At 47.8% G+C, this 24,960-nt stretch overlaps 6 protein-coding genes across 7 annotated transcripts; 4 read left to right on the plus strand and 2 right to left on the minus strand.

Annotated features, from left to right (window-relative positions):
- Positions 1-1,288: 1,288 nt before the first annotated feature.
- LOC117896871 (ATP synthase lipid-binding protein, mitochondrial) lies at positions 1,289-4,427 on the plus strand. Its single transcript, XM_034805401.1, has 4 exons — positions 1,289-1,425; positions 1,973-2,078; positions 2,877-3,081; positions 3,737-4,427. Exons 2-4 carry the CDS (start codon positions 2,031-2,033, stop codon positions 3,898-3,900), a joined length of 417 nt encoding a protein of 138 aa, XP_034661292.1. The 5' UTR covers positions 1,289-1,425; positions 1,973-2,030; the 3' UTR covers positions 3,901-4,427.
- A 658-nt stretch (positions 4,428-5,085) lies between these two features.
- Positions 5,086-6,019, plus strand: LOC117896161 (G patch domain-containing protein 4). Its single transcript, XM_034804238.1, has one exon. The coding sequence runs from the start codon at positions 5,118-5,120 to the stop codon at positions 5,928-5,930; it is 813 nt and encodes a 270-aa protein (XP_034660129.1). The 5' UTR covers positions 5,086-5,117; the 3' UTR covers positions 5,931-6,019.
- On the minus strand, positions 5,928-7,177 carry LOC117896160 (probable rRNA-processing protein EBP2 homolog). The gene is made up of 3 exons (XM_034804237.1): positions 7,020-7,177; positions 6,873-6,956; positions 5,928-6,822 (listed from the first exon to the last, which is right to left on the minus strand). Exons 1-3 carry the CDS (start codon positions 7,077-7,079, stop codon positions 6,049-6,051), a joined length of 918 nt encoding a protein of 305 aa, XP_034660128.1. The 5' UTR covers positions 7,080-7,177; the 3' UTR covers positions 5,928-6,048.
- Positions 7,178-7,533: 356 nt separating this feature from the next.
- On the plus strand, positions 7,534-9,909 carry LOC117896165 (protein zwilch). Its single transcript, XM_034804241.1, has 5 exons — positions 7,534-8,618; positions 8,676-8,749; positions 8,815-9,301; positions 9,355-9,609; positions 9,672-9,909. Exons 1-5 carry the CDS (start codon positions 7,589-7,591, stop codon positions 9,737-9,739), a joined length of 1,914 nt encoding a protein of 637 aa, XP_034660132.1. The 5' UTR covers positions 7,534-7,588; the 3' UTR covers positions 9,740-9,909.
- A 342-nt stretch (positions 9,910-10,251) lies between these two features.
- LOC117896164 (chaoptin) lies at positions 10,252-16,340 on the plus strand. Of its 2 annotated transcripts, none has more exons than XM_034804239.1 (15): positions 10,252-10,570; positions 10,897-11,133; positions 11,192-11,905; positions 11,959-12,134; positions 12,353-12,487; positions 12,573-12,801; positions 12,857-13,466; positions 13,526-13,656; positions 13,714-13,970; positions 14,030-14,171; positions 14,224-14,582; positions 14,646-15,069; positions 15,126-15,367; positions 15,432-15,618; positions 15,680-16,340. In XM_034804239.1, exons 1-15 carry the CDS (start codon positions 10,568-10,570, stop codon positions 15,779-15,781), a joined length of 3,948 nt encoding a protein of 1,315 aa, XP_034660130.1. In that variant the 5' UTR covers positions 10,252-10,567; the 3' UTR covers positions 15,782-16,340. The 2 variants fall into 2 exon arrangements, with proteins under 2 accessions (XP_034660130.1, XP_034660131.1); XM_034804240.1 differs by having other exon boundaries at positions 12,582-12,801.
- Positions 16,341-16,848: 508 nt separating this feature from the next.
- Positions 16,849-23,638, minus strand: LOC117897598 (probable 2-oxoglutarate dehydrogenase E1 component DHKTD1 homolog, mitochondrial). The gene is made up of 12 exons (XM_034806556.1): positions 23,418-23,638; positions 20,662-20,794; positions 20,286-20,463; positions 19,986-20,208; positions 19,456-19,617; positions 19,284-19,357; positions 18,461-19,222; positions 17,979-18,396; positions 17,598-17,921; positions 17,337-17,525; positions 17,175-17,260; positions 16,849-17,088 (listed from the first exon to the last, which is right to left on the minus strand). Exons 1-12 carry the CDS (start codon positions 23,554-23,556, stop codon positions 16,984-16,986), a joined length of 2,793 nt encoding a protein of 930 aa, XP_034662447.1. The 5' UTR covers positions 23,557-23,638; the 3' UTR covers positions 16,849-16,983.
- Between the last annotated feature and the right edge of the window lie 1,322 nt (positions 23,639-24,960).

Genomic DNA, 24,960 nt, shown 5'->3' on the forward strand with positions numbered 1-24,960 from the left:
AAATCTCAGGCTCCAATCAATTCAGAGACCAGTATCAATGAAATATTGCAGAATACTTAGATAATTGTAATCTCGAATAAGTTAGAAATATGTCAATCTGATTAAAAGTCATTGTTAGTCAGGCTTCAAATCAGCCAGTAAACATAAGTTTAACATTTATTAAGTGATAGGGTTCATACTCTTGAGGAGTTAAGTTAATCGATTATTTGAAGCAAACTTCTATGACGACCTTGTATTAGGTCACATACCATGATTTTCTCTTGTCTCTTCAAGGTAGAATAAATGTAGAAAGGACATTAAGGCCTTAGAAACCAGTTTTGAAACTTACACATTTCCTCGTCAGGTGTCTCTGTTGCTAATTACATAAACATGTTGTTGATATGTTGAAAATGTGCAGTTTCCGTGTAGTTACTATGTAATATAAGTGTGAACGTTTATTCTTTTTGGTATGTTTCTGGGGTATTTTTGTTCTCGTATTTGAAATTAGCTCCTGAGCCTCTCTTTGGCAGGTGATGTTGATAAAAGGACGAGCTTTTTGAAGGCCCTCACTTTTCGCTCAAACCGTGGGAAAGCTCCACAATAGGAAGTGATGTACGCACTTCTCGTACCTGCTATGATTAGAGCAATGTACATATATATCTCTACATGTGCAATGGGTGTAATCCAATAATAAGCTTATTGGTAGAGAAATGATTGATAAATTTAATAAAACTATAGCTTCGATTCTGATGGTACCAGCTTGTTAGTAATATTATTCAGAACACCAAAATCGCGGAATTTGATGCCATTAGTTTTACACGACATTGCTTAGGTCACACACCTTGCAATTTTCAATATTGTAGTATTTTGTACAATTATTTTCAGTATTTTTAAGGACGCGTTATGCATCACCCTCTTGCCCAATTCACCAATGTGTAAAACGTGTGGAAATGACATTTAGAGCCAAACAAACTTTAATTAGTTGGAAAATGCCGAAAAAAGGGCTTCCACACTGCCGCCTCCACTAGCGGTGTATGAAAGAAAAACGGAGAACCTTGTCAACTACATACACATTTCTCGACAGGTGTCTCTGGGACTAATACATTAGCTGAAAAAGTTTCAGGAATTTAATCAATTTACAAACAATCCCATAAAGGAGAGTCCTTAACTTTAACCATTCTTGTAGAAAATTAAATCGTGAATCGGACAAAATTATCGCCTTAGTTCTGAGAGTCCCAGCCAGCTTGTAGTATTAAACAGATCAACGAAAGCGTGAAATATAGTTTTCACCGGTATATACACGGTATATTTTGTAAATCAACCGGTATATTTCCGAGAATCGTGCGGTATATTTGATCGACAGGGCCGCGGTCACACTGCTGCACAGGCAAAGTTAAAATTCGCGTTCAATACGTTTCCACCACTGTTGTTAAGGGTTTGTTCGAAGTGAGTTGAGTTAAGAAAAATAAGAACTGGTCTGCTGCCGCCGCCGCCGCCGCCAGCGGAGCACCCCCTGCCCTTCGCTGGTTGAATAATCGGTGCTCGTAAAGAAAATGCCCTAGACTGTCTGGCTAATGTGTGCAATCAAGTGGAAAAGTGTGAATTATCAGTGAAAATTGCATTTTTCTCAAAACGTGTCGAAGTTGTCGCCATCTTGCGGCACACACACACACACACATGTGATGAGAGAGGGGAATTGCCAGTGCTCAGTGTGCGTGTGTGGTGTGTGTCGTTGCGTCACTGAAAAAATTGAAATTTGTCAAATTTGCAAGGAAACTAAAGAAAAAGGTTTTAATTTGCTAGAATTAAACTAAAGCGTGAATATTTACATCGACTCGCGTGAAAGTCTAGTGCAAAAGCAACTTTTTTCCACCCATTACGTAACATTTTGCAGTCGGTAGCAGCAGCAGAAGCAGCGGCAGCGGCGTTTGCCAAATGCAAACTCACTTATCGCACAGAATCTATAGTTTATTTCCATCTATATCTTTTGCAGAGCTCCGTGCGCTAGCTTCAATTTTGTCGTAAGCCAATCAAAAAAAAATCAACTGAAAATGTTCGTGTCGACAGTCTCTCGCATTGCCCCCGTTGCCAGGAGCGCCGTAAGTAGACGAAAATGTGATGTTACTATTGTTGTTGTACCTTTGCGCGAGATAAAATTGTCCAAATTGTGTTACATAATCAATGGCTGAATCGATTATTCTATTTTTTTTTCTCCCGGTATGCATAAAAGTCTATGCTGGCGGCCGCTTACATGGGCCTCTCCGTGGTGAACTTCCAATCGTGGAAACACATACAGTTACATAAGTTGCAGCCGAAATTGAGGTTATGTCGTGAGTGCGGATGCAAATATAATTTAAGTGCGATTAAGATGCAAGAAAAGGAATTTAAACATTTTTCAATCGAAACGGAATTATTTCGTTGACCAACTAGTGCCTACAAATGGTCTCACATGGCATTGTGTAACCCCCTTAACCGTATCGTATCGGTCGTGCGCGCGCCCCAGTTGAGGTTAGAACTGGTGAAAGCTTTCCAATGGCGAGAGGAATAATTCAACTTTTGTTTATGACATTATTGATAATCCGACAATCCATTCGACAGTGCAATAGCGTTAGGGGTCAGTGTCCATAGCAATGCACAACATCAATTGCAGTTGCCAAAATATCAAACAGAAATTACTTAACGATTGCATAACTTGGCAATGGCCGGCCAATGCCTATTAAATAAGAATTTTCTCTCACGGCGAAAGAGCGCAATGAACTGACGCGTCACTCACAAAGGGGGGGATGGTTCTTATCATTTGGAAACACTTTTATCTCAAGCAAAAGTACACAGCAGCAACACTCGTCCAGCATTATTCTTCTTATATAATATAATCAACTTTTGTGTCTTACTTGCAGCTCCTCGCCAACTCCAAGCAGTACTTGCGACCATTGAGCAGCGCTGTCATCAGCCAGAGCCAGACCTTTGCCGCTCAGAACACAACCCCAGTTGCATTACTGCCACAAATCAGGTCATTCCAGACCTCGCCCGTCACCCGTGACATTGATTCGGCTGCCAAATTCATTGGTGCTGGTGCTGCAACAGTCGGTGTCGCTGGATCCGGTTCGTATTGGTTTTTGTTGTTACTCCTAGTCCCATCCCAATCCCAATCCATCATGCTCATGTCCCCGCGTCCCGGCTCTTCACCTCATTCAGTCAGTTACAAACTAGCATCTGGGGCACACACAACGAGTATCAGATTACTCTTACTTTGCCCCGGGAAGGTCTGAGATTTGGCCAAGCCTCCTTGTGTTGTACAACATGCGGTGCATCGAGAGGTGCCTGTGTGTCGGAGGCTTAATTTCCTAGCAGGAAACCTGTGTGATTGCAGGACGAAAGTACCAGAAATGCTGCGACTTGGCGTTGCCATCGGCGTTCGCGTCTGACTGCCGCCTTGTCGCATTGAAAACTTTCGTGGCCGGCTTTTTTAGTGCAATGTGCTTGCTGCAGCGCCTCCGGGCAACGCAGAACTCAATTCAGACTAATCTGTGACTGACTGGCGTCAGCAAAAGAGGCGAAAGGGACGGAAGACGTTGGCTGGGCGGTTGTGTTTATGCCACAATTCGGTTGTCAGTCGCATAAACACAGCCAGAGCTCTTCGGCTGTGGCCGAAGATCATCTTTCAGTTTGATTTTCAAAGTGAAACGTTGACTAATTGAATATTGTCTTTCTCCCCCCCACATGTTTCCGACTAATTGACAACGAACCAATGCAACAGGTGCTGGTATCGGAACAGTATTCGGTTCCCTCATCATTGGTTATGCCAGGAACCCATCGTTGAAACAGCAGCTGTTCTCCTACGCCATTCTGGGCTTTGCCCTGTCTGAGGCCATGGGTCTGTTCTGTCTTATGATGGCTTTCCTGCTGCTCTTCGCCTTCTAAGCGCGCATCGATCGAATGCTCGTCCTTGTTTCCTGCAATCGTGCGTGTGTGTGTGTATGCTCGGCTGAGGGCAGACGCGGGCATCCGAGCGGCGGCAGAGGGGAAGTAACCAACAACCAACCAACAACACCATCGTTCGTTTCTTCGATTATTAATGATAAAAATGATTGATTGATTGATAGCAACAAGAACATCCTGTACAACTATCTAATTATAAAATAACAACAACAACCACATAATATATGTAATTTTGTTTTTAAAAAACATCCGAAACGTAGTAATCGCCTAAGTAGAAACATCATCGTCAAGGAGAAGAACACACTTTGAGTTAAGTTTAAAACGATATCAGCAAAGCGGAGGAGCAGAGTGCTAATAAACAATCCTAGAAGAACACAACACTGCGAGAATGCATTACAGAGAGAGATCGGAGGATGGAATCGAAGACTAGACACATTCACGATCGAGATTGTATAACGAAATGTATAACGAACAGCTGAATCTGTATAAATTGAAATTAGATTTTAATTTAAGCAAGCTTCAGGCTCTTCGCCCAGCCCCACACACACGCACACGAGTACGAGCCCCAGGCCAGGAGTCGCGATCTCCTTCATCCAGTTGGACGAGGAGGTTCACGTCCGCTTCAAGTCTCTCTCTCTCTCCACCGAAGTTCTTGGACCACCAACATCCGTCAAAGCGGCAGGCAAAACGTGCCTCCTCTGTCCACCATCAGTTTGGGGTGATGTGAGTTCGGGCTATCCTGGCCGAGGCAACGCCCTTGAGCGTGTGTGTTCGGTGCTGAGCGTTGTAGTTGTGCTCATTTTGCTATTTTATGTGGCCTGTACTGAGAAACCATTTCCTTTCAACTGTATTTTTCAATTTTCTTAATGTAACGCAGTTAATTTTATTATTGCCACTTAATATTATTTATGAATATGTACTAAAAGTAGGATTTTATCAATGGCATGAGCAAACGAAAAATAGGCACGGAGCCGAAATGTGAAATAAAGGAGATATGAATGTGTTAAAGGAAAATATTCGTTGTTTTACCTATATTTATCTTTGGAAACCTTAAGAAAGGGTTGTGAGGGTGCTGAGAGTCGATTCGTCACTTTGAATTTCCCCCGCGATACCGCTTAAGTGCAACTCTGTGGCGTAATATTATCGAGCTATCGATAGTCCGCCACGTGTTTTTGTTTTTGTTTTGCTCGCATCGTTTGATGGACTTCGCCAAGAAGATTCTCGGGAAATATGGCTGGAAGGAGGGCGAGGGTCTGGGCAAGAATAGCACCGGCATTGCCGCTCCGTTGAAGGCAAGCCTCAAGTTCGACAACGCGGGCTTGGGCGTGGACCGGGCGCAGGAATTCAACGACCATTGGTGGGAGCGGTGCTTTAACGAGGCGGCCAACAATGTGGATGTCCAGGTGCAGCAGGATGGGCACGTCAGCACGGGTCGCAAGGAGGGCGAGGAGGCTGTCGAGATCTCCACCAAAGGATTCTCTGCGCGCAAGCTGCGGAAGGCCAAGGAGCAGCAGGCCAACGCTGGTGCGGCCACCTACGACAACTTTCTGCAGACTGCGCTGCTCACCCAGAACGGCGGAGAGGTGGAAAATGGGGAGCGCATCAAAGTGGAGGACATAGCCGTCTCCAAAGTCAGTGTCCTCACGGATGAGGAGTTGTTCAAGGCGTGCGGCGGACGAACGGCGCACAAAGGCGCTCGACATGGCCTGAAATTGAGTGGAAAACTGGCACGGATAGAGCAGCAGGAGCGTGAGATGTTGGAGCAGCTGCAAAGCAAACAAAAGTCTCGCTTGGATGAGGAAGCAACCCAGAAGAAGAAGAAGAGGGACAAGACAGAGAAGACCCAAGAGTTGCAGGTGGAAGCTGAACAGCCGCCTGTGGAGGAGCCCGTCAAGTCAAAAAAGAAGAAGCGCAAGAATGAGGAACCCGAACAAGAAGCTGAAGCTGATGCGCCAGTCAAGAGCAAAAAGAAAAGGAAGCAAAAGCACAGGCAGGAGGAGGATCAGGAATAGGGTAAATAGAGTCTATTTAAGAGCACATAAATTGTATGTATTTAGTTATAATAAATCTATACACGATCTGGGAAGGCAGGTAAATCTAAGTTTGGTCAGCTAATCATAGGCGGGGAGGTTACTTTCTGCCCTTGGCCTTGATGCGCCGCGATTTGCCCATCCGCTTGTTGACCGATGCTCCAGCCTTGGCGCCCCGCTGGCGGCGTGTGGACTTTTCTGCATCCAAGCCAGCAGACGAGGACTTTGTGTTGCGCTTGAGACCCTTCTTCTTGCCGCCAAAGCCGAACTTCTTGTTGCGCGCCTTGCGGTTCTCGGCTGTCTTCTTCTGCTTGGACTCCAGCGCTTTGGCGTCCTCGAGGAAGTCCAGGTTCTTCAGCTTGCCCTTGCGGAACTTTTTCAGCTTGTCCAGCATATCCTTCTTCTCGGCCTCGCGCTGCACCTTGGTCTGCTTGGCCAGCATCTTGCCCATCTTGCGCTGCTCTCTGATCTGCTTGATGCGCTCCGACTTGGCCTGGCCCTGCTGCTTGGCCATCAGATTGGATCGCACCTTTTGCATGTGCTCGTCGCTCTTGGCCATTTCAGCAAAGTAATCATCCGGACGGCGTGTCTTGATGCCCAGCTGCTGCAGCATCGGTATCCCCTCCAGCACGGCGCTCTGGGCCTGCCGATGGAACAGCATCTCGCGCTTGAAATCGTTCAGCACGGGATCCTCTTCCGGCCGCACGTATGGCAGCTTGGCGTTGCCTTTGAACACATTAGCGCGCTTCTGTTCGTGCTTCTCCAGCTGTACGGCCAGCTCTGGGGCCATGGGCGCCAGTGTGTTGACCATATCCAGACGCTCCACCCACGGCAGCGACATCTGAATGGCCTTTGTTTTGGCCAGAAGCTTTGTCTGCAAATGAATGATTAGCCAGATGCATAGAGGAGAGTGTGTGCGCTTACAGTATCATTAACTCGGTCGCGTTTTTCATTGAACACCACATTGAGGCCGGGTTTAAGTTCGCCACGCTCGAAGGCGTCTTGCAGCTAGTTCGAAATAAATGTCTTTGTTAGCATGTTCCTGGGGGCAATCTCCATTCCGTGACTTACCTCAGCATCGGACATGTCGTCGTATTCCGAGCCACTTTCTTCCATTTCAAAGTCGGACATGCTTAAATTAATTAGAAAACTGCTAAATTTACAAAAGAAAACAATCTACACGTGCGGCGGCAGTGTGACCGCGAGTTTGTTGCACAGATACCAAATACTAAAAAGTATATACTGCAAAATACGGAAGAACAGATTTGCCAGCTCTACTGTTAGCTAACATCGATGTCTCTGTTAACTAACGTCACAAATCGCTAAGCTCACGTCTATCGGGGCACGCTTCGTTTTTGTACGATTCCCGCTTCTGTTTCTGTCCTGTATATTATATACTTTACGAGATATTTTAACTAAAATTGTATGGGGCAGCTACATGCTGCGAGAAGTTATCATCACTGTTTCACAACAACGAAAAATGATTGAATCTTTTCGGTATATTTAAGGTATATTTTGAAAATGAAAGGGTATACTTCGGTATATTTTCGATGGTCTGTCGGTATGTTTTATCGATAAGTCCGCGGTCACCCTGATTCTGTATTTGATTTTTTTTATACCCGGTATCTTTAGAATTTAAAATGTCTGCAAATCTTGCAAATATCTACGCGGAATTGATGCGCAGGTATGGCGAGGACTATACCATCACTTACGGACCGCCGCCCACGTACCTAAGCAGCATAGCAGGCGCCAGTGAAGTCGGCAAGAAGATCGTGCTCGTTTTCAAAGAGGATCGCAGTGCAACGGCGGCGTCTCGGATCAAGACGACGCCGAAGAAATTTGTGGATAAAAAAGAGGGATCGACGGACATGGATTTGACGGGCAGCCCGCTGAAGGACGATTGCATTGTGGATGCCATTGCCGATCTCTCGCTGGACTTGCAGCTGGTGAATTCGACTGCCTGGAAGCTGGAGGAGGAGTTTCAGCGCGGTGTGGCCGTAGACAAGGCTCGCGGCATTATCTGCAGCGAGCATTTCCAGCACGCAGATGGCGTGGGATCCGTCTGGTTTCTGTGCGATGGCAGCGACCACGGCCAGACGCAGTTGCTGCAGTACGAGTTTAACAAGACGCATTTTTCGCGCGGAATCCTCAGCTATCAGGGGGTGCTGCCCGCCTTCATGGTCACCACGCAGTCGCTGGTGCGTCAGCACTCGGCGGTCCCTACGGATACGACCATTGAGAACAGATATCAGGTGAATCCGCACATGACGCTGCGCTGCTCCTGGGCCACGTCGGCGCCACAGCCGCTGCTGGTCAATCTGCGAGACTGCGAGGTGGCTCTCTCGCACACATTTCGCGTAGGCGATTGCAGTCCTCTGACGCAGGACTTTATGAACCAGCTGCGCATTTTGGTCTACATTCGCGAGGACATCGTTAGCTACCACAAGGACGAGCAGCAGGACGCTGGCCGGGATCCCACCTATCGCTGTGGTCACGGCATCGATATGGATGAGCTGCGCGAGTCGATTAACAAGACCATGACGGATGTTTCCGGCCTGATGGAGCACTACAGCAGTGGCGCTGCCGAGTTTGACATTGAAGAGGTGGTGCATCGGGCCAAGGGCAGGCGTCTCACGGATCTCACCGACAAGCTCTGGGAGCTGCTGAAATGTAAGCTAATTTCTTTTGTTCTATTTAAGGATTGCAATTATATTCTTTGTGCTCTAGGTTGTGGTTCCTACAAGGATCTGAAGATGGCCTTCAATATGCTCTTCCAGTGCGCAGCTCGCTGCAACATTGTGGTGCGTATAGAAAAATGAACTCAGGGTCCATGTCAATCACGTAATTATTATCTCTTTCTCCATAGAATACACCAACCAACAAGAATCGCCTGGCAGAGATCATTACAGAGCTGGCCAATCGCCGTCTGGCCATACCCTGCCTCAGTGGAGCTGAGGCGCTGGAACTGCTGCTGGAAGTGGGTCTGGAGAAGGTGTACAAGGACTACGAGTTTATCTACACGGAGAGCAAGATGTGCAGCACCAATCTGCTAAAGGAGACCTCAGAGAACGCAGATGGATCGTCGCCCCAAAACGTGCCGCAGCTCCGCAAATCTCTGCACAACGCTGTCCGGGGAGATGCTACGCCAGGTGCTGGCATTCGTAAGACCCTGCTGCATCTCGACGCGGACAGCAGAGCTGTGGGCGACAAGTATGGTGACGAGGATGTGGCCGGTATCAAAAACAGTTACTTTGATGAGCACGAGAGCATGGAGCGTATCTCGAAACTGTTCCAAATCCATTGCACCATGGAGCATCTGCTGATGATACACATTCACCTGAATCTGCCCAATGGTGAGCAAAGTCCTCAAGCTAACCACAAACTCTTTCTAAATATTTGTCTCTAGTCTACAGCGATGTCTGCTCTGAGCTTTTGAAAAAGACGCCCAAGCTGGTAGAGGCCATCGATGACCAGCTAAGTGATGTGATGGACATTCACCTGGCAGCCCATTACGTTCGCGAGCATCTAGATGGCAAGGAGCCCTACTCGCGGCACATCGCAATGAAGTCGCTGAACAAATTCCGCGAACTTCAGACCACGTTTTACTTCAATTCGGAGAATATTTGTCCGCCCGAGCTGGCTCAGTGCTTCCAGTGCGATGGTTGGTAGTAGATTTAAATGTCATTTTGTGACGATATTTAAGTATTTAAATCTCTCTTTCAGATAAAGAACTGGTCAAGGAGCGCACCTACCATTCTTGGCTTTATCGAAAGATTCGCACACTTAAATGAGACGCCTGCAATAACTCCCTTCGCCTTTAACCTGTAATCCTTTGTGCACGTATTGTAAATCCTAAATTAGATCCTATATTATATCCTCTATGTATACACCCCGATTCCTCTCAAAACTCAATTGTTTGCAGCTTGTTGTACACGCTGCTTTTCACGCTTGTCCCACACCCCGAAACCCCGAAATCATGTTAAGCGAACTCTTACAAGTTTTAAGCTGACCCAGAGGCTGCACTTCTGCATTGACTGGCCCCAGCAAAATCTTGAAAACCAAAATCCTCTTCCGCCCTTTTGGCTGGCTGGCCCTATTCGCGTATTCATTTTGCTGGCCATATTCTAAACAAGCGACCATCCTCTATCCACTAAAGTAATGCAGCAAATTAACCGAAAGCGTTGCTGTGCTGTGCCCAATGGCCAAATGCAACAAAGGCGTCTCGGCGCCGCTGAGCATTCCCGATATGTTACAATCCAATTAGCAGCAGGGCACGCCACTTGGCCGGCCAACCTCCCACAGCCCATTGATTTCCATGTGTCAGACGTGCGTGAAACGCGCTACGGTTCGGACGTGTTTCTTGTGTTTCTCAACAGCAAGTCGAGCAGCAATCGGTGCGAGCGCCCAAGGACTGAATACTCTCTGGCCAGAGGGCAGTGATAACTGCGACGCGAGTGTCCTGCGCAGGAATTACTCAATCAGTGGGAATCAGTGAGAGCAAAGCAGAGCATCAGTGGAGAGTGTGGAACCGAACCGCATGTGGGAATTGAGTGGCTGCCAAATCAAATTAAGTCTGTTCTAAATGCCAATTATCGCGAGTGCCTAATCCAATTAACAAAATGGTGTGTATGCCACAACAGGAGATCCTGTTGAAAGCAATCAAATGTGCGACTCCCAGCTGCTATAACTTGATAAAAGGACATTCTATGGGCTAGACCGAGTAGCAGCCCCTCAAGTGCAGTGACAGACTGTGGGCTGGGGCTTTAACTCTTTGTTGTGGCTAAAAAGGAAGCCTTAGATTTTAAATCCTGTTGGTCTAGTCACCCCTGAACCCTTTCTGTTGAGCGAAAATGAAGGGGAACTCTGCTCTAAGGAAGCCAAAGATCTTTCCTCCCTTCCTTAATTTTCAGTGTATCCTTTTTCACTTGATACGTCTCTCGCGTTTTAGGGTCTCGAGTTCTTCTTTAAGTTTGGCTATGCCTTCCTTACCATAACGCTCATCATCATGATCTGGATGTCGCTGGCCCGCGCCTCGATGCTCGATCGTGAGATGCAGGAGACGCGCTACCCGCCCTGCACCTACAATGTGATGTGTACCTGCTCCAAGTCATCCACTGATCTGGGCATTGTACACTGCAAGAATGTGCCATTTCCAGCACTGCCACGCATGGTGAACCAGTCAAAGGTGAGTGCAGCAGCGGCTGTTCGGCTCTTCACTGCTCAACGATTCCTCTGGGGCCTAGGTTTTCATGCTTCACATGGAGAACACGGGACTGCGCGAGATCGAGCCCTACTTCCTGCAGTCGACGGGCATGTATCGGCTGAAGGTTTCGGGCAATCATCTGACAGAGATACCCGATGACGCCTTCACGGGTCTGGAGCGTTCGCTGTGGGAGCTCATACTGCCGCAGAATGATTTGGTGGAGATACCCTCAAAGGCGCTGCGGCACCTACAGAAACTGCGGCACCTGGATCTGGGCTACAATCACATAACGCACATCCACCACGACTCGTTCCGCGGGCTGGAGGACTCGCTGCAGATGTTGATCCTGCGGGAGAACTGCATCTCGATGTTGCAGACGCACAGCTTCACCGGGCTGCTCATACTGGAGACCCTCGACCTGAGTGGCAACAACCTCTTCGAGATCGATCCGAATGTGTTTGTGGACGGAATGCCGCGCCTCACGCGTCTCCTGCTCACCGACAACATTCTCTCGGAGATCCCCTACGATGCTTTGGGGCCACTCAAGAGCCTGCGCACCCTGGACATCTCCCACAATGTGATCTGGTCGCTGAGCGGCAATGAGACGTACGACATCAAGGCCAGCACCAAGTTGAATCTGGATAATCTGCATCTGGAGTACAATCATATAGAAGTGCTGCCGCCGAACTCCTTTAAATACTTTGAGACGGTCAATCGGACCTTCTTTGATGGCAATCCCATACACACTCTGAAGGTGCGTAACCAGATACCCTTTGACCCTTGCTAATCTCTGCTTCTCTCTGGCAGGAGGATGCCTTCAAACCGGCTAGGATAAGGGAGATTTACATGCGGTACTGCGGCCTGACGAACATCTCGCCACAGGCCTTTGACAGCCTCGTGAACAGCCTTCAGATCCTGGATCTATCCGGCAACAATCTGACCAAGCTGCACCACAAGCTCTTCAACAATTTCGATGTCTTGAGGTGAGTCAGGCACAACAGCACACCCTCTGTTTTACAGAGATAGAGAGGGAGAGGTCTAATCCGATTGTCAACGGCCTCTAGGGCTTCCCCCAATGTGTGCTAAGTGTGTGACCCGCTTCCGATTCCGATTGCACACCGCAGAAGAATGTGTGGAAGAGGGAAAAGCCAGCGTAATAACCAGAACCAACTCAACCCTTTTGCTTCCTCCTCCGTAACAGGGTCATCAGCATGCGGGACAACAAAATCAAGATACAGAAACCCACCGAAACCTTCAACGCCGTGCACTATACGCTGCTCAAGCTGGACCTCAGCGGGGATCGCAATGATCCGACCAATCTCCAGACCCTGCGGAAGTAAGTACACCCACGCACCGGCCTGCTCCTCCCGCACACACCCCTCCTTACCCCAGAACAACGTTTTGTATTTATTTTCAAAAAGTATGACCAGAATGCGGAACATGCGCTCGCTCTCCATCTCCCGGCTGGGCTCTGCCACCGTGGGACCCGATGACTTTAAGGACTTTGGAGTGGAGCTGGAGGATCTGCAGATCACCAGGGCCAGTCTCTCGGGCATACAATCGCATGCCTTCAAGCATGTGAGGGGTCTGAAGCGTTTGGATTTTAGTGAGAATGGAATTTCGAGCATTGAGAATGATGCGTTCCATGAGGTTGGTCCTTGCGAGTCTCTTGGAAGCAATTGGCTAAAAGTTGTATCTCTTACAGATTGGCCACTCTTTGATATCATTGAAAATGTCGCATGGCTACTCGGGCAGTGCCTTGCCTGCTGAGCCGCTGCGTCACCTCACTTCACTGCAGGAGCTGGACTTTAGCAACAATCACATCAGCACCATGAGCGATACGAGCTTCCATTTCTTGAAGAATTTACGAATGCTGGAGCTGCACGACAACCGCATCGAACAGGTCCTCAAGGGCACCTTCCAGGGCGACATTCACACCAAATTGGAGGAGATCTCGCTGCGTTTCAATCACCTCACATCCATCTCGCAGCACACATTCTTCGATCTTGAGGCGCTCCGTAAGCTGCAGCTGGACGACAACAAAATCGACAAGATCGAACGTCGTGCCTTTATGAATTTGGATGAATTGGAGTACTTGAGTTTGAGGGGAAATAAGCTGAGCAATCTGGCGGACGAGTCCTTCCAGAATCTGCCCAAACTGGAGATCCTGGACATGGCCTTCAATCAGTTGCCGAACTTCAACTTTGACTACTTTGATCAGGTCGGCACGCTGTCCAATTTGAATGTGAATGTCAGCCACAATCAGATTAAGCAGCTGATGTACAACTCTTCTTGGAGCGGAAGGAATGAGCATGGTAGCACATAAATGTCCTTCTTGGTTACTCTTACTCAAAGTGTTTACTTTTGCTTGCAGGTGGCATGTACCACTCGAACATCAAGATCTTGGATTTGTCCCACAACAATGTATCCATCATTCATCCGGGCTACTTCCGTCCCGCTGAGATCTCGCTGACACACCTCCATTTGGGCTACAACTCTCTGATGGTGGGTTGCTCTGATACATCCCAAGAACTCACTTTTATGTATCATATTTCTTTGTAGAACACCACGCGTGATGTGTTTGGCAACATGCCCAACCTCCAGTGGCTGGATCTCAGCTATAACTGGATCCATGAGCTGGACTTTGATGCCTTCAAGAACACCAAGCAGCTGCAGCTGGTCTATTTTGCCCACAACTACCTGAGTGACATACCACAGGATATATTCAAGCCGGTTCATGCCCTGCGCATCGTTGACTTCTCGCACAATCATCTGCGCGGACTGCCCGACAATCTCTTCTATAATGGTGGAATGGAAAAGTGAGTTGCAAGGAAAAACACTTCACCAACTGGTGGTTAAATTTGTTGTTCTTGTACAGACTGGATGTCTCGCACAACATGCTCTTGAAGATCCCCTCTTCATCGCTGTCCAGCTTGGCTGCTTTGACGCTCTGCGAGCTGCACTTGTCCAACAACTTCATCTCCACCATCCACAGCATGGATCTGTCCAACAAGTTCAGGGTAAGACAATCCCTTAACCATGCGTGCAGCAATCTAACAGATCTCCTTGCAGTCCCTTCGCTATCTGGACATCTCCTATAACTATTTGCTGCGCATCGATGATGCCGTCTTTGCCACAATGCCCAGGCTGGCCGTGCTGGACCTCTCCCACAATCGAGATCTCAAAGTAATGGACAAATCGTTTATGGGCCTGGAAACTTCACTGATCAAGCTGGGCATGGAGAATGTCTCCTTGAGCACAGTTCCAGAGATTCGACTGAAGTATTTGCGTGAGTTCCGACTGGGCTACAACGAGCTGCCCTCGATCCCGCAGGAGTTGGCCCACAATATGAGCAACCTGCGCATGCTGGACCTCTCCAACAATGATCTGACAAATGTACCACTGATGACACAATCACTGCCGCATCTAAGGTGCGTTTAGCCATTTAACGGATTCTTTTCCACTTCTGATTGTTTCTTTATTTATTTGCACAGACGCCTCATGCTGTCAGGCAATCCAATCACCTCGCTAAACAACAACAGCTTCGATGGCGTCAACGAGGATCTCGAGATGCTGGATATATCAAACTTCCGGCTGCATTACTTCGAATACGGCTGCCTGGACTCCCTGCCTCATTTGCGATCCCTCAAGCTGACGGCCTACTCCCATCTGGAGCACTTTAACATTCCCCATTTGCTGCGGCATCATTACAACATTCGGGAGCTGTGGATCGAGGCCCCACAGCCATTCACACGCATCGTGAAGAAGGGCTCGGGTCCCACACAGGAGATGCAGACCCTTCAGCTGGGCAATCCAACCGATCTGCAGCGGGAAATGGAGGGACATCTGCCCTCAAAGCTGACGAACCTCACGTTTAGTGGCCCGCAGTTTGGTAGTTTGAATGAACACATCTTGAAGGTAGGGATATACACTGATGTCCCTGTCTATATTCCTATGCTAAATGATTGTTTCAGGGCATGCGATCTCCCTACCTGTACATGCAACTCTTCAACACCTCGCTGCAAGCACTGCCGCCGAATTTCTTCAAGCATATGGGTCGAGTGCGTAATATCTCGCTGGACATTCGCTACAAAAATCGCAACCTAAAGAAGATACCAAATCCAAACACAGGCCAGGTGCCCTATCTGCCCAACAGTGTCTTCCTGACTGACCTGAAGATGTCCCACACGGATCTCAACTGCGATTGCGATTTGGGGTAGAGTTCTCACACAGGTGCTGAAGTCATGCTTGTAGCTATAATCTCTATCCCTTTGCTCTAGATGGGTCGAGTTCTGGCAGCGCAAGCGACGGCAGTACATTTGCTCATCGCAGACCTGGACCGACACCGTCTTCCGTACGTTCATGAACTCTCCCTGCCAGGTGTACGGACGCCACAATTGCGATGACCATGACGATGATCTGCGCGAGACGCGCTGCGAGAACAAGGGCGGTCAACAGCTCATGGAGGTAAGCGTATGACCACACCTAATGATCAGCCCTACTAACCGACTAACTCTGCTGTGAAAAGGCACTCAAATTCGATTTGGAATGCGGCTGGGATAATGCCAATTGCCGGGAGGCCGCCTTCGTGGTGGTGGCCGTGTGCGTGGCCATGGTCTTTTGGATGTGACTTCTGCACTTTGCATATAAGACGTCCACCGACTTTTATAACATTCTAGAGCAAGTCTATGGCAGGCCGGTCATATAGATTCTTCGTTGGTAGCCTGCCTGCCATATAGGGTTTAAGCGTGATGATGATGACGATGATGATGAGACTTTTGCCTCTTTTGAATCCTTTGTTAGTGTTTTTCTCTCAACCTTCTCTCGACCTTCTATCCGCTTTAGGGTCCTTGGTAACGCCTTATATGTATGTAGTACTCTCTCTCCACACCTAGCACTTAAAACCAATCACTTTATTTAACCACCAAACAGCCATAGTTCACCGCAAAGCACCGCATAGATCCATCTCTCTAGCTTCTACTCTTCTGTCTGTCTCTTCCATGTGTATGTATACTTTATATTTGTAGTCTATTTAATCCAACTAATTTTAACCTATATAATTACCAACCCATGACACTTTTCTGTACTTCTTTTATAAGTTGGTTCACTTCGCTGCTTGAACGATTCCAAAATGAAAGTCTGTAAAATGTTTCATAAACATATAATAAATATTTACGGTAGGTTAAGTTCGTCCTGCTCTTTCGGCTCTTTCTTCTCTGGCTTTATGTCCTGCTTTTTTGTTGTTGCGGAACTTTACACTTGCAGGACATTTGGATTATTATGGGGCCAGGGCCAGCACTTTTCTGCTACTGCAAATTATGTACACAATCGTTTGGCTGGCACAAGGGCTGGACCAGCCAGCAACAAACAATTAAAACTTTTTGGCTTAAAGTTTTGTGCCTTCTCCGCCCACGCTCACTTTTCCATACGATAAATTATTGTGAAAGGCGGTAAACGTTTCTCGCTCTACTTTCTACATTTCTGCACTTGTACTGCCATACTCTAGTTGGGGATACTATGATTTTGACAACAAGGTTGGACATGGTCTGGACATTAGAGTATCCAAAGGAGAGTAAGATATCTGCCTAATCCATCTAACAAATCGGTCCTAAGTCCTACCGATCACTATCACCTTGTATTTTTATGTCCAAGGGTATCTAAACCTTCGTTCAGTTAACGCTAGACATCCCTTCGAGCTTTTATATATTTTTTTTGGCAGTTTTATTGAGCTAAAAGTACTTTGTGATATACGGACAGGCTGTGGCAAAGCACGGGTAGCACTCGCAGGAGGTTAGGTGGTTTCTGTGGGGCAGACGGAGCATCCGGCTTCAACTAAAGTTCAAATGGGGCAGCAACAATCTCATCAACTTCCCGTTTATGCACTTTGCCGATGCCGGTGGCCGGTGTGGGTGCCTCGCAGCGACCGCAGTACTGGAGCTGTATGGGCGGAAGAGTGCGATTGTGTGAGTTCTTTCTGCTGCTATTCTGTTTGTGTGTTTGTGGGTGTGCGGAAGACTTTTTACCTGTTGGCCAATTAAATTTTCAAAACGTGGCCGCACAAACGTCCAGGCACCCATATTACGATGCTCTTCCTGGCTCCAAACGAAGGCTGTAAATGGCAAGAGGCAGAGCATATAAGTAGTGGGGGCAGAGGAGTACGGAAAAGTGTACGATATAAAACTCACATTGCACGTGGCCGTACTGGGCGAGCTGCGCCTGCAGCTCCTGGATGGGGAATGGGCAGAGTGACTCCAGTCGCAGGATGGCCGTGTCGAAGGCTTGACGCTTCTCCCGCTCCTCCGCCAGGGCATAGTAGTGTTTTCCACTGCACAGGATGACCTTTTGCACCTTCTCTGGCTCCACTTTAGTATCACCTAAAACGGTGCAGCAGACAACAGACTGTTAATAAAGGAAACTACGCTAATTTAAGGTTGACATTTACGCACCCAGAACATTGTGGAAGAGTGTGCCCGGCTGGAAGTCTTCGTGCGTGGAGGTGGCTGCCGGCAAGCGGAGCAACGTCTTGGGACCCACCACCACCAATGGCTTGCGGAAATTCCTGGCCAGCTGGCGACGCAGGACATGATAGTACTGGGCGGGTGTGGTGGGGTTGACAATGTGCACATTGACGCTATCGCCATCTGGGGATGTCTCCTTGGAGTCGCACAGTTGGAGGAAACGCTCAATGCGGCACGAACTGTGCTCGGAGGCGGCGCCATCGTAGCCATGAGGCAGGAGCATTACCAAAGCATTCGACTCCATCCATTTGGCTGTGAACAGAAACAGAGAGAGATTAAAAGGAGTAAGAAATAATGATTGAAACTCACTTTCTCCCGAAAAGATGAAGGCATCGATGATGATTTGTGCTCCATTCGCAAAGTCACCGAATTGCGCCTCCCAGATGATCAGATTCTGTGGATTGTCAATGGCCATGCCGTACTCAAAGCCCAGCACGGCCTCCTCCGATAGGATGCTGTGGGCCAGCTCCAGTTTGCCGCCATTACCACCCTCCATGCTGTTCAGGGGAATGAACATCTCGTTGGTCTTTTGGTCCACCAGCATTGCATGGCGGTGGGAGAAGGTGCCGCGTCCCACATCCTCGCCACTGATGCGTATATTGTGGCCCTGGTACATGAGGCTGCCGAGTGCCAAGGCCTCAGCAGTGGCCCAATCGATTTTCGATCCTGCCTCCAGTTTTTTCAGGCGTGCATTCACAAATGTCTTCTGTAGATGTGGATGGATGTTCTGGAAGAACGAAAGCGAAAGTCTTAGGGATCATGGACTGCTATAAACCTTCACTTATACTCACAAAATCTTCGGGATAGCTGACACTCTGCTGTCCTATGTAGTGCAGCAGTCCGTAATCCACACCCGTGTCCCAGTAGGTGAGCTCCTTGGACGGAGCCAACTGGAGGCCCGCCCATTGCTTCTCAAAGTAGGACGGCGGCGGCTGATAGCTGGGGGCCAAGGCCAACTCCTCGCCCAAATATTGCATATAGTTATCCTTCATTTCCTTGGCCTGTGACTCCGACAGAACGTTCTCTTTGGCCAGCTGCTGGGCATACAGATCCGGCACCGACTGACGTTGGTGGACAATCTGATAGACCAGGGGATTGGTGAAGGTGGGATCGTCCAGCTCGTTGTGGCCCCAACGACGGAAGCAGTTGAGATCGATGAAGATGTCCTTGCGGAACTCACGCTGGTAGCGGAAGGCCAGGCTGCTGATGCGCGCCAAAGCCTCGGGATCGTCGCCATTGACATGGAAAACTGGCGCCTGAATGGACTTGGCCAGGTCGGAGGTGTAGGCCGTGGACCGACCACGATCCCCGGGCGTGGTGAAGCCCACCTGGTTGTTGACAATCAAGTGGAGGCTGCCGCCCACCTCAAAGTGCGGCACATAGGCCATGTTGAGGCACTCCTGGTTGATGCCCTGGCCGGCAAATGCCGCATCTCCGTGCAGGATTACGTTGAGCACGTGCTGGCCGAAAGGCTGATTGCCAGTGCCGAAGGCGCCTTCGCCACGTGTCTGCTGCTTGGAGCGGGCCTTGCCCATGGCCACGGGATTGGCTGCCTGAATTCAGGATTCAAAGATGAAATGGAAAACTTTTGCGGCATGAGAGCTGTCGGCTTACCTCCAGATGTGAGGGATTGCGCACCATGCTGAAGTTTAGAGGTTTGCCCAGCACCTCCAGCTGCTCGGAAACATCTGCAAAAGGCACAACGCAAAGGGATTCGGTGGTTTGAAATTGATTAAATTACGCATACGCGTAGGGGTGTGCCGTGTGGCGGAAAAGTTCCACTTACGGAAGTGACTTATGACGTCCGACATGGCCTCGATGTCCTCGCTGAACTCCGATGCGCCGCTGAGCTTGCGGAAAACTTTCGCCGGCCGCATGTTGAGGAGCGCCGCCTGCAGCGGTGTTCTACCTCTGTGGGGCATTGCCAGCACCACGTGCTCGATATCCGCTGTGGTTGTTACGGGGTTGCATGTGGAAAGAAGGAAAGTTTCGGAGCAAAGCAGATTAGGGTTAAGTAAGCGTGCACTGATATGCGAGCAGCCGATGGGGTGGTTGCTGGGGTCTCGATGGGTGTCCAGGTGTGAGGACGTGACACGGCACGAAAGTTTTGCCACACTTCGAGACGCATAAATGGTGGCAATCCACACAGCTATTCGATTCTCGCTGTCACCTCTCTGGGCTGTCAGGCCACAAAGTTGGGAACATTGAGTAGGGTGCGCGATATTCTGTCCCGCTAATCGTGTTTTCTAAGCAGCCAACACGCCCGGACCCAGAACAAACACTCTTCCAGCTCCCACTCTAAATTCTAAGACTCACCTTGGACACTGTCGCGAAGGAGCTGCCAGAAGAAGGCCAGCATGGACTCGGCACCTTCGCCGCCATAGCGCTTGACAGTGGGAAACTTGAGTGCCATGAAATTATCCCAGGCCTGCGACTTAATTAACAGCTCGGCGATTTCGCGACGCTGGGAGTCGGGCAGCTGGTGCTGCTGTTCCAGCGACTCGAAGTTGCTGGCCAGCCACTCGCGCTCCTCCAGATTCTGTGCAAGGAATGGAATGGCGGGGATCAGTATTCGGTCAGCGTACTCGCCTGAGGATGGGGCTAAGGGGCACTTACCTCGACATAGGAGAACTCGGCGCTGACTGCACTGCCGCAGTAAATGTCCTTGAGCAGCTGCTCCAGTTGGGCCACGTTCTCGGCCACCTGCGGACCACTTAAGAGGCCAGCGGTGCGCACCGTCTCCTGTGTCTGCAGTCCATAAAATGCGGGACTTAATTCCTGGAGCTCTGTCCCACTGCTCGACCGGGTCCAGCGCCAGCGCCAGGGCCAGGGCCATAAAAGCAGAAGACAAATACACAGAGCCAGGACATCGTGTGACAATACAAAGAATGAGAAACCAGAGGGGAACACAAAATAAAATATGACATTTGGCAGAACTCCTCTCCCTCTGCTAGCCTGCAGCAGGAGGAGGAGGAGGATGACCTACACCCACCTCTGGCCACTGGCCGGCGCTTTGATGCTGATGGGATTTATGGTTGCCAATTTGTGTCCGTGCTGGCGGAAGGCTTCCACCAGGCGGTAGACATTGCCCTGTGCGTTCCGTGCCGCCCGCACCTCTTCGCCGACTGCGAACACATGCGTAAACAATATAAATTTCCCCCCTCACGTTATAAATTATTTAAAAAAGGATTCACGTGCAGTTGCGTTGGCTGCCATTGCCATCACATCCTTGCCATCGCGTTGCCAACTGTGAGCGGCCTTTTGAATTTATTGGCCTTTTACTTTTATGATATTTATTCTTTTGCTTTTCACGCTTAGCTACATTTTGATGGACTCTTGGACGGCAGGGTCTGTGTACTTTCAAATGATGTTTGCTCGGTAAATATGATGGGTGTGATATGGATGTGAATTGAGGGAATAAGTAGGGGTGTGGGAGTGGAACAATCTTTCTCGATAGGAATCCTCGACAGCTAAATAAAGTCATTGCAGCAGAGAGAAATGAGAGTTAATGGTGGAACAGAAGTTATGGCTCCCTATGGTCACCCACTTTTACTCTACTACTCTTCCGATTGATGGGAAAGAGTTTTCTCCAAAGAAAAACATGGATTCCGATTCTCAGCGCCGCCCCTCTTAGCGTATTTTAAATTCGTTCTATTTCCTGGGAAAACCAATCCCCAGTTACAGATGAGAAATGGCGATGGTTATTTTTATTGGTTGCCTTGTTTTTTTTTGGCATTTTATTCTCTGGTTGAGCCATTGACAACTCGTTGGGTGTTTAGGTGTTTACGTGCCAAAGTGTTATCCTGCTTAGAGGATTTATGCGATGACGCATATCACTCGATTACAGGACCTTCTTTGAAGCCACGAGTCGTGGGTTTACAGGACCTCTTCCGTAGGGGCAGTCATAGGTTGCAGGACTCCTTAGGCCAAGAGGCTGGCGTGGGGCTCATTCCCACCTTCGTGGGGTTGTCGGCAGCTGGCGGTTGAATTTTCTACATAAATTTATGCAATTTCCACACAACATTTCGGTGATAAATCAATTTAATGTGGGCGAGAACCGGACAGGAGCACGGCGAATGATGAATGAATATTTGCGGCGACAACATTTCAACTCGGGCGTGCAAATATTATTGGAGTGGCGCCTCAAGAGCCAAAGGATAATGGCCTGCTTGACGGATATGCAAGCAAACAAGGACGAATGACAAACAGTGAGATCAATCCCGGAATCCTCACTGGGGGGCTGTGGCTGTCAAGTGAATTAAGCCGGACACAGGAGCAGGAGCAGGCACAGGAGCTGTGCACGGATGTCACAGCAGACATTCGGTCAATGACAATGTCTTGTCTCTTGGTTCCAGTCACCAGTGAAAACAGACGGCCAGACAGAACGGAGCAGTTGAATCCAGGCGGAGCATTGCTGGCCAGGGTGTCGATAAGCCCTCAATTGTGTACGCAACACAGGATGCAGGACAGTCACAAAAGAGTCTCAATTTTTCGGCCACTTCTTTTGTTCATCGAGCTTTGAGCATTTTGTCCGGCCATAGAGGCACCCCGGAGCGAGCATTGAGGATGAGGCTCTATCTGCTGGGTGGAACAGTTCACTCTCTTGTCTACTCTTAATTAGTGCACTTTGATACGGGGACCCTGGGGGGCCTTTACAATCTGTAGCAGCTCTAAATATACGAATAACAGCCCCAGCTCTGGCTATATATTTTCAAGTTTATCAGATTTCACAGTGAAAACACAGTGATAAGCCAAACCACCAAAGATTAGCACGGCTAGGTAACACAGGAAAAGCATAAAACAACAGAAATCGAGTGCAAAATTGGGACCACGGGGATACCTTTTTCTAAAGAGTTGCATAGAGAATAAAACAGTAAGTTGAAGAGATGCAAAAGTATTCCCGTTTAAATTGAGATTCTGGTTTTTAAAACTCGACTATTAATTTTGTCTGATTTATATTTTTAAAAGGAACACAATATACCTCTGACGATCTAAAGACTACTGGGTACAAACATTCCACTAGCAAAAAACACAAAAACCAGCCAAGAAATATTCCACAACCAACAGGAGTCGTATAAACGGAGGCACAGACAATAAATTACAGAGATAATTCCAGCAGGTTGTGTCGAACATGTTCGATGGTCAGCTGCAGCTGAAGCTGAATTTTGTTTGAGTTCACCTTGCAGATTTCATGCTTTTACAGGCAGAAATTAGTTAAAGCGAAACACATGATAGTGAAAGAGTAGCAGAAGAAGCAAATAAGCCAATAAATATAGTTTACCAAGACATCAGATGTTGTTTTTTATGGTTAACGGAACACAAGCCATATGTAAGTTGCAAACAACAAAGTGTGCTCCAACAGGTTCGATGTGCAGCAGCCACTAAAGATTGAGTTTGAGATACAGTTTTTGTTTGACTTTTGGTTCTGGTTTTTGCGTTTACCCACAGCAATTTGTCTTTGATCTTTTATTTTTCCCCATCTTTTCTGTTCTTATTGTTTGTCTGCTCTCTTCTGTTTTTCTTGTTGTTTTGAGGTTTCTTTTCGGTCAGTGTTGTGCTCTCACTAAGGGGCAGCGGTCAAGCAAAGAGTTTTCTCTTTAGTTGATGTGTACATTTCCACTGCTCTTTTGTTTATTTGTTTTTGTTGAACGAGGTTCTCCTTATCGATGCGATGGCTATCTTCATGGATGGATGGAAGTTTTATATTTGAAGTCTTGGCAACACTTGCGGGCCGGCACTGGAGATTACCTTGATAGTCGCGCTTGGGAATCGGCTTATAACCCCAGACGCCCTTTTCACTGTGATAGCTCCGCTGTGGGCGTGTCTGCGCAACGAGCAGGGCCGCGAATCTCGTCTCCGAGTGCGAAAAGCAGCGGAGCATTTTCATTGATTAAAAGGGGAAGCGTATCACTGAATGAGCACGAGAAGAGAAAGCCGCCGCCGGTTGCCGTTCGACTAAGAACTGAAATTGGATGGGATGTGTTGGGGAGCCCGGACCCCCATAGAGTAGTATTCCAGTGCTGATAAGCAAACTGCGAGAGAACGAAAGTGATAGTGCGTGAGAGAAATGTATGCTGATACTGGAAGAGACAGAGAGGGAGCGAAGAATGAAAGAGCTTTCTGTTCGATCGCTGTTATATTGTTCTGTTGGTACTAGTTAACATTATGTTGTTAGCAGCTTTGTCGCCAGGTGTCTCCACCACCTGTACATGTGTAAAACAAATTTAAAATTGTTCACATCCTACATGCCACGACAATGGGGCCTAAAACACGACTAATGACTGGAATTTCGAAACTTATTCTTATCAGCCACCAAAGCTGATAATGCACTACGTTTGCTGGTCATTAGTTGATAGTTTTGGTGTAAAAGTAAACGGGGGGTTTTACTAACTATAAAAAATGTGTCACGAATTAAAAGTAGTTAACATTTTTAACATTTTTATTTAATTACAAAATTGCAATGTAATTGATTGAGAGTAAAGTGCATATTGAAAATAACTAGTACTAACTATTTCCATTTTACATGCAAATTCTCAGAAATTCATGTTTTGAATGAAAACTTTTGCACTGTTTTTTTTGGGTCGTGCTCATGAAGGGTCATTCCTACAAAAATCGTATGAGATGACAAACTAAATTCCTCAAAAACTGTAAAGTCTATTCAGATTTCAGTTAGATAAAGAAGTCTAGAATAACAAAAGCTTTCCAATTAATTTCATTTACCCATCCAAATCTTTATCTTTTCTTTGCCCAAATCCATCCTACACGCATTTTTTTACGTTTATGGATCTTCCTCAATGAAGACCCTGACATTTTCATGGCCGAATGAAATCAATCTAAACCGTAGAACCATTCATAAAAAGTAAGCTGCATCGGAAATTCCGTTTGACGAGCGCGTAATGGGTCATTGTCTATAATTATAACAGGAAGTGTCTTCTGAGCAGGGACCACAAAATGGCCGCGTCATGACAAATTCAAAGTGTGATTAACTGTAATTGAAATGAATCACAAATGGCACTAGAGGCCACAGTCAACAGAGTGCGAGAGAGAGAGAAAGAGTGGAAGGGAATAAACAAATCGTTTTGTAATTCAAAAACTTTCACAATCCTCCCCGAGAGTCAGAGAGGATGAGATACAAATATGCACGAGTATGTGTGTGGTAAAGCCCTATCCAAAAACAAAGTTCAGACCAAAAGAGAAAAAGGAATGCGTAAGTTTCCCTGATAAGATATGATATGACTCCCAGAGAGAGAGCGAGGCCCAGAATCAGAGAGATAAGACTCCGTGTTTCACA

This window comes from Drosophila subobscura, chromosome O, assembly GCF_008121235.1.
Source record: "Drosophila subobscura isolate 14011-0131.10 chromosome O, UCBerk_Dsub_1.0, whole genome shotgun sequence".
Lineage (NCBI taxonomy): Eukaryota > Metazoa > Arthropoda > Insecta > Diptera > Drosophilidae > Drosophila > Drosophila subobscura.